The sequence below is a fragment of the Apteryx mantelli genome, chromosome Z, assembly GCF_036417845.1.
Source record: "Apteryx mantelli isolate bAptMan1 chromosome Z, bAptMan1.hap1, whole genome shotgun sequence".
Lineage (NCBI taxonomy): Eukaryota > Metazoa > Chordata > Aves > Apterygiformes > Apterygidae > Apteryx > Apteryx mantelli.
This window is the reverse complement of record NC_090020.1, coordinates 87,737,258-87,750,154: the sequence shown is the minus strand read 5'-3', so window position 1 is coordinate 87,750,154 and position 12,897 is coordinate 87,737,258. Positions and strand designations below refer to the sequence as shown.

Below are 12,897 nucleotides of genomic sequence, written 5' to 3'. Positions count from 1 at the left end.
ATTTGCCAGAAAGCTACAGATAAGCAGGCTGACAACGTCACAAGAACCTCACAGGAGATAGGAAGCTGTCGATCTGTGGTGTAACATGAGTCTGCTTCAAAAAAAACCAAACCCCAAAACAAAAAACAAATTCCACTTCATTGGAATGAATCAACTTAATCAAAATGATCTAAATATATAAATTCAACTTCAAATACTTTCAGCTTCTGATTATAGCACAAGCTTAGAATACAGAGAAAATTAAGTTGGGAAATAACTGACTTAAATCTTTACATCTACCACAGAAAAGAAAAAAAAAAAAATCACACTTTTCACTAGCTAGAAAAAAGGGAGGTCAAGTCTAATGAAAGGAAAGGGATTTGTTCCAGACAGCAAAAATGTCAAAACACAAACTTTTTGGATGAGTAGCCTATGTACTCAAAGGCAAATAAATCCCCCCACCCCCACCCCGTGCAGCTAGAGCACTAGTAACACATACGGGAAGATCTGCTGTTTCTGGAAGGGAAAAATAAGCTTTTTATTAAGCTGCTACCTATGACTTTATCAACAACAGATATAAATCAATGTTTCCTGGTTTTGGAAATCACCTTTGTATGCCAAAGGTTACAAGGGATATCCAATCCATTGTGGATTTCAAATCCAGCCTCCTTCCTGGCCAGGAGAGGGGAAAAAATTCATGGATAACCAGCAGGCAAGCAGAAACACTGTTTTTATCATAACACCCCTAACCTTTTGCTGCTAATTACATTGTCATGCAAGTCTCCATAGGGCAGTTAATAACCAAAGAAAATCAGCTACCATAAAGGTTAACAGACATAACACAATCACAGGAAATATGGTCACCTACTCCATCAACTATATGATTTCTGGCAGATGCTCATTTGGCAGCAATTCTGTGCTTTCTTCAGATGACTCATTCCAGTGTTTATTATTCCTGTCATTAGAAAATACTTCCTAATGTCTAGCAGAAATCTCTCTTGCTGAAATATGAACCCTTTACTTCACGCCTGTAAACAGTAAGTGTGAAGAAGATATCCTGTTCCTCTGTGCAGCCACTTTTTAGGAGGTAAATGTTTTGCAGGTGTTTTGCATTTCCCATCAAGCCTTCTCTTCTCAAATCTCAACAAGTTCAGTTTCATGGGTCTTACAGTATGTCCCATTTCTTAAGAATCTGACAAAATCTGTTGACACAAGAGAACATGCCCTAAACTCATGCATGTAAATTGAAATATCAAAGTACAACACCACACCGAGGACTTCATTGTGAGTGTGTTTATTATCAGTGTTGACTAGCCTTTTTAAAAGACAACTGTATTTTCTAATGTAGTCTCTAGACAGTTAAGGAAACAGAAAGAAATCTGCCAATATACGCTGTACCAGTGTTGCACAGCATTTCAAATAGAGAGACCTTGGCTTACCAAGTCCTCTAGAAACCTTTTCAGAGGTTTTTATTTGTTTCTTTGGAAAAACTTTGTTTTCTGCATCTCTTACCATATAAAAGATTTTTATATGTCAAAATAAACTCTAGTCCCTTTCACTCAACTGTTCAGAGCCTTCTCACTCCCTCCCTCTCAATCCCTCAGTTTGATATTAGGATCTTTAACAAAATGAAAAGAATTAATTTCCCTATAGGGCAGAAAGACAGAAGACGAGAGGTAAAGGAACTGTTGTAGTCAACTTAAGCAGGATTTATCTTTAAGACAAAAGAACACATGTGCAAGTTACAGATGGCAAAACAGAACACGAGATTGAAAGATATATGGCTTCTGTCTCTGGTGCGATGTCTTACTTGCAGTCTCATTTACAGGCCCTCGTTGGTACAGCATGTTGTCTTATCACTCACGCAATACACTGACAAACCTGTATCAGTCTCAGGATGTTTCTGAAATTGTTTCCGGTTGCCTCACTGGCCACAAGCTGACAGCAGAGCTGTGAAAGACAGCTTTGACGGGGGGGGTCAAGCTCTCATTAAATAGAAAGCAAGGAAAAGATAAGAGGTTAAAAAAAAAAAAAAAAAAAAAAAGATCTGGAGAAGGAAAGCAACCCAAGGGAACAGGAAAGAAAGAAAAGAGAAGGTGGGGGGGGGGGGGGGGGGGGAAGACAGCCAACAGTTGAAATAGGAGACTGCAGACCTGGCCAGCATTTGCAGAGATGGTGCTGTCTGCATCATCTAGTTCGATTCATTCACAGGGGATCCCAGCCCAAACGTTGCAGGAAAGAGAAATCATTCATTCAGGGTGCGCACTGCATCCCCCAGTTTACGTTTCTTTGTAAGGATCCTAAGAGAGAAAGTTACAGGAAGGAGGACCCCCTCCCCCTCCCCCCCCAATCCTTGAGTCAAAATTAGGCCTTGGTGATGGACAAATTTACAGTTAGTTTTTCCTACTATTTACAATTCAGAACTCTTTGTGCCTTCTTTTTACGTTATTCATTACATGTTAATATCACGGAGCTCATAACTAGTCAAAGCTTATTAAAATTCCCTTCTATTAAGGTTTTTTGGTTGCCCAAGAGTCACAGAACATAAAGCAATGCACTAGTCTGGGGATACCCACTGCCCTTTAGTCATCAAAATTTCTGCAACTAATGTGAAACAACATATTTTTTGTTTCTCTCAAATTCTTTTAAAGTAGCCATTATGCACCTAAACATCTCAGCTTCCTGGTGTAATCACCAAGATCTAAACCTGCAGCTTTCTGACTGAATAGAACTTGAAGTAGGAGCAAGGGAAGAGCAGAAGAAATCGTTGTTCAGATAAGGGATGGAGAAGCTGTTAGAGATTAAAATGTGAAAAGGTTACCTCAGCTGACATTTCAACAGCCTCTGATCTTTTACTGGAAGACCAGTACTCTCTATCTCTTTTTCTTCCAGAAATAAATTTTATAGGCAGGATGCAAGCGGGACACACCACTGACTGAGGACATGAGGCAAAATAAGCACTCTATAGTCTGAAGACAGTACAGTTGATTTCAATCTCACTTATCTTTAGGGTCAATGGCGAGCCAAGGCTAAGTACTTAATTCAAAAGTTAAAAAAGGCAAATGCAATGCACATATTTATTTAATGCTATTGACTTTTCTACAAAACAACAATAAAAACACACATGCACACCAGCAACTTCAGAAACTGGAAATAAGTGCATGGTATTTGTACACTAGATCCAAGAAGCAAGTTTCCAAACACAGGATTTATTTACACTCTACTACTCTCAGAGATTCCAGATACTGTTGAGCAGACGGCTGTTTATCTTATTTGCTTTCTCCTATTTATTCCATTCTTCTCAAACTACTACTTCTTCCCCATTTTCATCATATATGTTGCAGATGGAGATTATCCCATCATTGAAGCAGAGGTACCTTCATGTTAGTGCCACAAATTCATATAGATTTACATCGGTATATTTGAGTTACCATGTTTTTTCTTATGCAGGTAATAACTGAAAACTAACACCCAAGTATGTTATGAAACCTGTGAAGATGCAGCTCACACCAAGACGACTCCTTTTACCTCATACGTTTCTTGCTTTCATTTTATTTGTGGTAAGGAAAGCAAAAAAACCTCCTTAAGATTCTTATATACCCAGACTGGCAACAAACAGAGAGAGAGAGGCCAAACAGTCCTGAATATTAGGCCAGTGGGGCAGGCTTTCAGAAAAGACTTTTTGTGTCCAGTCACTAACAAGTTACAGGCTTCAGGTGAACAGCAAGATAGTTAAAGAATTGTTTTTCTGGTCCAAGACTCCTCTAAAAACTAAGACAATTCTGAGTCTGTGCTTGTTTTCAATCTGTTCTTATCCACCACTCAGTGGAACTTCCTTTCTCTTCTGCTTTCACGGCCAGCACAAGAGAGCAAGAATTGGATACGACCTTTTTAAATCAGCCCTCTTTCATATCTGTGCAAGATAGCAACCAGGACCTGAGCTCCTCTAACAAGCAGGAGGACAGACTTTCAGAAGACTGCGTTTGTTAGATAAGCATTTACTCAAGGGCTGGAGAAAAACAGATTCAATAGACTTCAAAGTGCAATCCAGGCAGAGGGGTCCCACTGCACAAGGCTTTTGCTACTCACCGTGAGATGTATCCTGGAGATCACAAACTTCTAGTCGTGCCCACCGACTGAACACAAAGGAAGATTCACTGTTCACGCGACAGATGTAAAAGCCAGAATCATTTACTTTCACTGGATTCAAAACCAGCTCTGGAGAATTACCATGGGGAACCTGAATTACATATGAACCAAGAAATATTTAAGTTTAGACTGTTTTAAGCTAAACCAGGATCAAACATTAGAATATTTGTTTCAGTGTCAGAAACACCAGCCTCAACTCCTCCATTTACATGAAGCTTTTAGATGAGAAAGTCTTGTTTTAAGTATTTAGTAGCTCAGAAACAGGTTGTCTTTCAAGAATAGTTCATATGCTTCTATTTAAAACAATTCTGAGCTCTTAAAAAACAGTTGACAAGCTCTTCCTGAAATTCTTAATCCTTCCCCACAAATAAATTGGAATAATTTCTTGAGTTACATTCAGTTCTTGTCTTAAGGTATATTCAAATATGACCAAGAAACTATAACATTCTGTCAGTATCAGAAAGGTAATTTTTTACTACATCTATAGTGAGAAATATATTTAAGTGTAATGAGCAGGAACTGACTGTAATCATGTTTTTATTTTAAGCCATGGTTTGGATGAGCTAGATAAACCTTTAGAAAGATGGAGGAAAAGGAGTTAAATTTTTCAGTCCTAACAGCAATTTAAAATACTACAAACTTGGTGCATTTTTAAAAACAGTACTTATAACAACATTAAGATAATGTGCATTCACCCTGTAGGAAGACACCCAGGACAAGAAGTATGGGCATAAAGTGCTACCATTCAGATGCTCCAGAGATACTGCTTGCAGGCCCGCCACTATTTTATTAAGAAGTCTGCGACACTGCTGAGTTCAGGTCTTCCACAGCTGATTCTTAGGAGACGAGTTCCCCTCTGTCCTAGACCTACAGCGACTGGCATTTGTTCCTGTGCAGCAGTTTGTCACTGGCCTGTTTGACACTGGTTGGTAGACGGATACAAATAAACCTACAGTCTTCCAACTGTCACATTCCACGATTAGTCTCCAAGGATGAAATGGTCTGCATATATTGAACCATCTTATTGTTTTAGCACACTGACAGGGTCACACTGCTGCATTTATTGAACTTCTATTTCTATTAGTAGACAGTGAGCGTCTCTCCTTGAATTTGAAAATCATAGCTTTGAAAAAAAATTAATATCTGAAATCTCCAAACGGATATCCAGGGAGAGAAATAAAAATATTAAAATTAGTCCACAGGGTCATTACTTATTATTTTCACCATTAAATATCTATATCTCTATATATCTCTCTATATAAAATATATGTGTAAATTCTGTACCAACTATTACCTCTTTTTCCTGTTTGAACCACTGGTAATGCACAAATGGGTGTCCCGTCGCCCAGCAGCACAGCTTGACGACCTGGCCGGGGAGCACTGCTTGAGAGTCTGGCTGCACAACAATCTTTATACCTTAAAAAAGGATTTACATATGGGAAACTTTATTAATAAACACACCTCAACAATTTAAATTTGCATTTAAATTGTCCTCTGAACAATGGAACTTTCTGTCATTCAATCTACTTGAAAATAATCAATTTGGTTGTACTATATTCACACAGTTACAATTAGTTGTATAACTTCAGGGTATGTCATTCCCTCTTGCTCTCTATTCACTAGAGCAAATGGTATTTTCAATGGCATATGTTCCTTCTGAGAAAAGTATTCACAGTTTTTAAGTGTCTGCTAATTCCCAAGGATTTCTTTGAGGCTTTTATTCTTAAAATATGAGAGAAGGCATAGCCTGAGGGAGGGTTCAGACTAGTAAGAGCTAGTTTAACTAGCTGCATTTTTCTGCGATTGCTCAGACAACCCTGTTAGCTAACACTGGGTACAGCTTCATGCCTCTGACTTCTGTAGAACACGGAGCTAGGGTTTTCTTTTGCCAGTCTGCAAGAGAAGATTTTCCACTTCAGATTGTAAGTGCCAGGAAATACCGTGAGCTAAGTGTTGACATCAGTCTGATAATGATCCAGTTGTTTTTTTAACCTGGATCATTCCAGAGATCTAGTTACAGCATGACCCCAAAACAGATCCACTGACATAGCCAAGGTCATGGCGAGAAAGGGAGGAGGGGAAAAAAAAAAAAGAAAGAAAAGTCAACTGCAGAACAGAAAGTTTAATCTTGATTTGTTGCCAAAGAAAGTATATATGGACCTAAGACCATGGTGTTCAACAGTGCTGAACCGATAAGCCACCAGAAATCATTAGCTTAAAGTTATGCTATGAATAGTAAAATACATTTAACAACCCTAGTGGGACCACATGCAATACTACTAATTGCTACCAATACTAGTAACAGAAAAAGCACAGAAACAACAAACATTACAGAGGCACTTCATTGCCTTTTCACTACTCTGAAATTAAGAATCAGATGCAAAATAGGTACTCGCACTAAAGATTTTGTTGTGTTTGGATTCAGTCTGATTTCCCTGTTGTGGGAGAAGGTAGGTTCCTTTGTTATAGTTTAATGAATGCACACTGCAGAAGCTGAATGTGTAGTTTGGTACAGAAGCATTCAAGACTGGGCAGGGGAGTGAACTTACAGAGTAGTGTAGAGTAAGACAGAAACTGTGTGCAAAAATAGCTGCAAAGAGATCACAAACATCCTGATAACAAGACTCAAGATTATCGTTTGCTCCAACCCTTTTTACTACACTCTGCCAGGAGTTTTCTTTTTGTCTGCTTTTTCTCCTCATTTAGTTTAATAGCTAAGTACATACATCAGAACTTTTTCCTAATGAAGAAAGTATGAGGAGAGAAACTGTATTTGTAATGATTTGGTCAACAGGTTGAAACTTGGGTAGAAACAGGTTTGGTCAGTAGATTGAAACAGAGATTACATGACACCGGGAAATCACACAGTGTTTGTTTAGCAGGGAAGTGGGCTATAGCAGCTTCCTCCACACACAATCTTACTCTGAAATAGCTGACCACACAGGGAGCTACCCCAGAGCAGCTACAGCACTTGAAAATTCCCTGCCTATCTTATTCTAAAATAGTTTTCCTCTATAGTCAAACCCTGAAGATTGCTACCTCAGTTCCTCATTTAACACTTCCTCCAATGCTTTTTTGAGACAAAGGGAGCATGTTCAATACAATTTTTGAGCATCCCAGTCACCAAACGTTAACCAAGACAAACAGGAAGTATACCACTTCAACCTGAATAAATGCACGAGGAAGAAAAATTAAGATCTGCTCATTCCACTTTTATGTTTTAATCTCTCCTGATCTGTATCACTAACATCTCTTATAAGAAAGTAGCTGAGAAAAATAAATTCTCTGAAAAATTAGTATCTTGTGCTCTAGGGAGGTGTTACAACCAAGTTCTAAGAAAACCTGATTCATAATTTCTTCAACGTTTCATTTATTTTCCTGCCAGATTTTTAAAAATTCACTTTGAAGTCATTCATTTAGCATCATACAGCTACTTCCTGCAAGCATCACAGAATTTAACAGGATAAAAAGAAAATCTTCTGGCTCAGGTTTCAGAATGCTTACAAAGATATGCTAATGCTTCTTCAATTTTCCTTGGAATATGAACGCACAAGGTTTACCCTCAAGGACAGGAAACTGACATTTCACGGTTACCAGACTTTCCCACACGCATGACGAGCAAGTGAAGAGTTAACAGGACTGAAGAAGTTTGCCTGCTGATATGCGCAAGGACTGATATGCTCAAGGCTGCGGAACAGAAGAGTTAACAGGACTAAAGAACTCTGCCGCCTGGCAAGGCCGGGGAATCTGCATGGACCCCCAGGGAGGGAAGAAGCGATACGGAGGTGTTGTGGTCTTGCCTTGCTAGGAGGGTCCTTCCAAGCAGACAAACAAACAGTCCTGTGATTGTGAAGCTCGCAAAAGTCAGCAAAAGCAGTGTTTGCCCAGAGCCCCAGCCGTATAAAAAGAGACTTGGGAGCTAAGAGTTTGAGCAGGGATGGAAACGTGACCTGATCATCCTCTCTGGCTGGACCGTGAGTATTCCCCCCCATCCCCTTTTCCTGGGATGCTGGGTTAAGGGAACTCCTCGAGGTTGAGAGCCCTCTCACTAAGAGAGTGAACAAGCTAGCTTTCAAGTAGGGATAAGCAGTGCTTCCAATTAATAGTGCAGTAGCCGACAGTTTTGGGTTATCCTTTCTAAATTAGTAATCGCATTATTTTAATGGATGTTACTAATCGAAGAGCTTGCGTGAGGAAATAAACGTATTATTACGTTACTGTCTCAGTCATTACTACCAAACCTTCATAGCATGACAATGCAGCATAAATTAAGTACTCAGTACTTGACTATATCCCAACTGTTATCTTCTTAGCTTACACATTAGTAAAAATGTTTAACCATTTCTGCAAACCCAGCCTCAATTACTGACGTTCAGATTGAAGTGCCTAAACTGCTGCAATAAGAGAACTGTCTGGGGAAAGGAAATACCTCATTGCTTGTTTCAACCAGCACAACTCAGTGAGGTTGCACAAGGACTAGACTAACACCACAAACTGCGTTATTAAGCCTTTTTCCTTCTTAGCTTGGGAGAAAGGTCTTTGCATTTCAGTCATTTCCAGCGGGTTCACAACACGACAAGATTAAAAAAATGGTAGAAAGGACAGAAAGGTGACCCAAAGAACAGGATGTCTAGGCTTTCTTATTACCAAAAAGGGGAATTTTAAGAATTATTAGTACTACTATTTTGTGTGCTTGGTTAGAGGAAGGAATTCTTTTATGGAGTTAAGCCAGTGCAACAGGCAAGTCTGTAAGCTTGGAGAGACGGATAATTTCTGGGACTCTACAACTCTCTCTCCGAGATCCTTTGGGTCGCCGCAAAACAAAGCCATGTCTCAGCTTGTATCAATACATCTGTGACATAAAGGCACTGAGGTAGTATCATTGTCAAAACAGACCACTCAACAGCATTAAAACTGTACACACATTACCCTGTACACTCAGAGGCTCACAAAGCTTTGTGTCTTTGTAATTGCATAAATTAGGCTGGTAGAAAACAGTCTAACAAACTAGTAAGACTAGCTGCTACATTAAACAATCTCATTGCTAAAGGAACTTGAGCAGCACCCATGCTTCTTTTGGTTATTAGAACAAATGGGTAGTTATGAATAAGCACTGTGACTTCAAGTGCAGGCACAGACTAAATTTCTAAAAAAAAAAAAAAAAAAGCGCAACCGTCACCAAATATTTAAACAAACCCACCCCAAATATCAAGGGCTATTACTTTTTAAATGATTCAAAACCCCTTTCAGAACAAAACTCTCCTGGTTCCAAGTTTTCAGTCACTCTAAAGCTAGCTACTTCTCCCTAGAGGAGATCGAATCAAAGTAGTGGTCCAATCCATCATGTCTCATACAGTTACGTAAGACATTTATAATATACAATGTATATATAATAATAATTTATAACAAGCAAGAGCACCTCTGCAGTTCCAAAGGGTCTTGGTAAAAGTCTACCAATTGGCTCATTCTCCTCAACGTACAGGTATCTTAACTATCTACCCAGTTTCCTAACTTCATTAACTCACAATTTTGTGATGTAGCAGGTTCCACTGTTTACCCAGGATTTAGCCTTCATTACATATTTCAAAACGCAACTTGATTGTCAGTCACACAAAAACCCTTAACTCAACTATGGCAATACTTGAGACAGTTACAGCTCAAGCAGGCACAATATTTTGGCTGTCAATGCAGCCACTCTGAGTGCAAACGTGAACTAGTCCTATTCTGTATTTTCAGTACTCCGCCACTAACCATCATACAGAGACCAATAAAGATGAACAAGCTTTCCTACCTGCGGTACTATATAGTTCAGGACAGCATATTATCGCATATTCCTTCACCCCAAGTCTTACTCCTACAAGCAAAATCCACCCACATTGACATAACACCAATTCTCCTTTTCTCCCCGGTCTACAGTGGTGCATTTCAGCTAGACTAAATGATCACGTAGCTAAACTACACCTCATTCAACACACCATGGTATATCTAGTACAGTAAGAAGTAGAAGCCTTAACTACATGAAAGAGTTGCAGAACATTGCTACAGCAGTTTAGCTGAAAAATTCCAGGGTTGTTTTAGTGATTGTTCTCAGTCCATGGCTTCTTTTTTCATGCCGTCCAAAGAAAAGAAGGACAGCTATGAGTACGCCAAATAGCTTGCTAGTCTCATTCCCACTCCTCATCTGAGGAGAAGCTTTTGTAGCTTCCGAGAAGACTGAATTTCACCATATCCTGCAGAAGGAGGGCTTTAAAAAGGGGGCCAGGCTGTATTCTATGGTAGGAAGCAGCTTCAGATGCTACCGCATTGTAAAAGCTTTCTGACTCAGGGGCATGTCTGCAGGATACCCACGTGCATTTAGCTGTCATTCCAAACACACAGAACTAGGCATTTTAATGGCTGCAGCGAGTAACCTAGCAAAAAGAGGAACACAGACAGTCCTGTATTCCCCTTTTTCCTCTTATCATGCAGTAAATACATTGCATGTTGTTTCTACCGCAATTATTCACATGCCCAGGTCAGTGTTTTCATTTTCAGTCACTGAAAGATTGAAATCCTCCCACCTTCCTTCTTTTCCCTCTTTTTCAAAACCCTAACAAAGTCAACCTGTGTACACCCCTAAGTAGCCTTCCACAGGTTCAGGGTTATTATCAGATGGACAGCTCAAGCACTTTGAAGGATTATTGCCTTACCTGCACTTTATTTTATATAATTTAAAGAAAATCGTAACCATTTTTCATATCTTGTCTCATTCAGCTGAGAGCAGCCAATGGATTCAAAACAGTTTTTGAGATAGACCATATAAGCTTAGTTTCCCAGTAGAAACAAAACTAACACTCCCACTGGATCATGCTGCTGTGAAGAATGAGGTCAGTTAACTTAGAGTGGTACAAAACTGCTTTCATAACCGTGCCTGCAACTCTCCAAGTTAAACCTGTAGAGAAATGTGAGGTAAGGAGGACTTTAAAGCCCACAGCAATTTGCAACAGACACTGGTATACCATTTGTCAGTTCTAAAGTAGATACTTTCTTAAGGGAATTGACTTAAAACACTTTTGTTTTAACTACCATACTGAATGCTTATACCTTTGTACACGGCACTAAGACATCTTCCAGCACAGTAGTTCTGCAGCTGTAGTCATGATACTGGCAAAAAGCAAAAATTTGCTTGTAAAAACCTAGACCAAGAGAAGCCTAAAACATTGTCGTTATCTCCTTAGAGCTGATTTAGGCACACTGCAGGATAACTACGCTGCAGCGTAGCTACTGTCCATTTCTTCTCAAACAGCATTATAGCTCTGATAAAGTTTTAACTTATATTTAGCTCTCATTTTAATAGCTTGTGACACATCAGGTTACCTAAACTAATAAAAACTGGTCCAGGTGATATAAACTAACAAAATGTGGCCCGACACTTCCAGAACACATTACAGGTTGTAATGGGAACTCCTTTACACTCACCAGTTAAAGACAAGAAGTACAAGACTAATCCATACCCTTGTGACTATTATGGCATATCAGTATTTGTAGATTTTAAAGTTCAGAACTTGGTATCACCAAGTACTGAACAAATTGTGAAGTTCAACAAGGTTGGTTTTTTTTTGACTCCTTATTAATCGAATTCAACTTTTGCCATTTTAATCATACCAAAAACATTTTAAAGTTTGCTATTTACATAGAAGCAATGGACATAATTTAAAGATCAGTGCCCATTGTTTTAGACAAATAAGACAAATTCTGCACAGAGTTCACAATCTGCATATAATCCAGGACAAAAAAAAAAAAAAAGATAATGGAATAAATGAGGAAGATGTGGGTTTGTAGGATAAAAAAGTTGAAAGGATTGAAGAATTTTAAGCAAAAGCCTAAGTTTGTGGCTCATTTGCTCAAAAATGAACACTAAAAATTGTTCTTCACAGCAGTTCTCAAAGAGGAATCTGAAAAACTGCAGCATACTTCCTGAAACTGATAGACATCCTCTGCATATCAGACACTAAACACACCTGAGGGACAAGCTATAATCCTAAGTACTTAAGGAACAGGTGAAGATGAAGCTTAATAACACCAATTTTTGGTGTTATGCTGGAAGGCATTAATAGCTGGTATCAGCAAAGAGGGGCAGAAAAGATTAAAACCTATGTACATCCCAGCACCATTCTTCAAACTTGAAAAATGAGCCTTTCAAGACCCAAAATGCCTGGAAGCATAGCATAGCTGCACTGTGACCGCCAGGCTTCAGGAGGAAGAAATTTTGATTTAAGGCCTGATGAACGCATTAATGCTACAGGGTGCAGGGCAAAGACGACAACTCATGGTGCAGTAGGAGCCCCAGGGAACATACAAAGTCAGTTACGAAGCACGCTCATTCTCCAGTTACCTTGATACGCCTGAGGGACAGAAACACAGAACCTCAGTATTTTATGTGCCTGTACCCAAGGGCCATACTCTTCAATCCAGTATACATCCATGCTGCCACAAGAAGGGGCAGTCTTGTCCCTAGCTACCCAGCAACTTGCTCATGACTCTACTCTTGCACCAGCACTGCCACTCCTAGTAGTATTCACCACCCATCCAGGTGAATCTGAACGGGGAAAGGACCCCTCCTGTCACTGGCTTGACTCAGGTCGGATTAGAGTTACCATTTTGGGCCCTCCAATCACACGCTGTCTTCATTTGCCACAATATGCACCAATGAATCATGTAAGTGATGCAAATCATGAGAGTTTGAACAATAGAAGGGTTTTTAATCACTGTAGAAAATTCACACACTTC

General features: G+C 39.4%; 1 protein-coding gene across 1 annotated transcript in view; it reads right to left on the bottom strand.

The window, feature by feature from the left end:
- Window positions 1-12,897, bottom strand: part of MALT1 (MALT1 paracaspase) — a 41,310-nt gene that overhangs the window by 25,667 nt on the left and 2,746 nt on the right. Inside the window, exons 3-4 of the mRNA XM_067315925.1 lie at window positions 5,423-5,544; window positions 4,069-4,219 (exon numbers count right to left, since the gene is read on the bottom strand). Coding sequence (XP_067172026.1) covers window positions 4,069-4,219; window positions 5,423-5,544 — 273 coding nt within the window. The remainder of the gene's footprint in view (window positions 1-4,068; window positions 4,220-5,422; window positions 5,545-12,897) is intronic.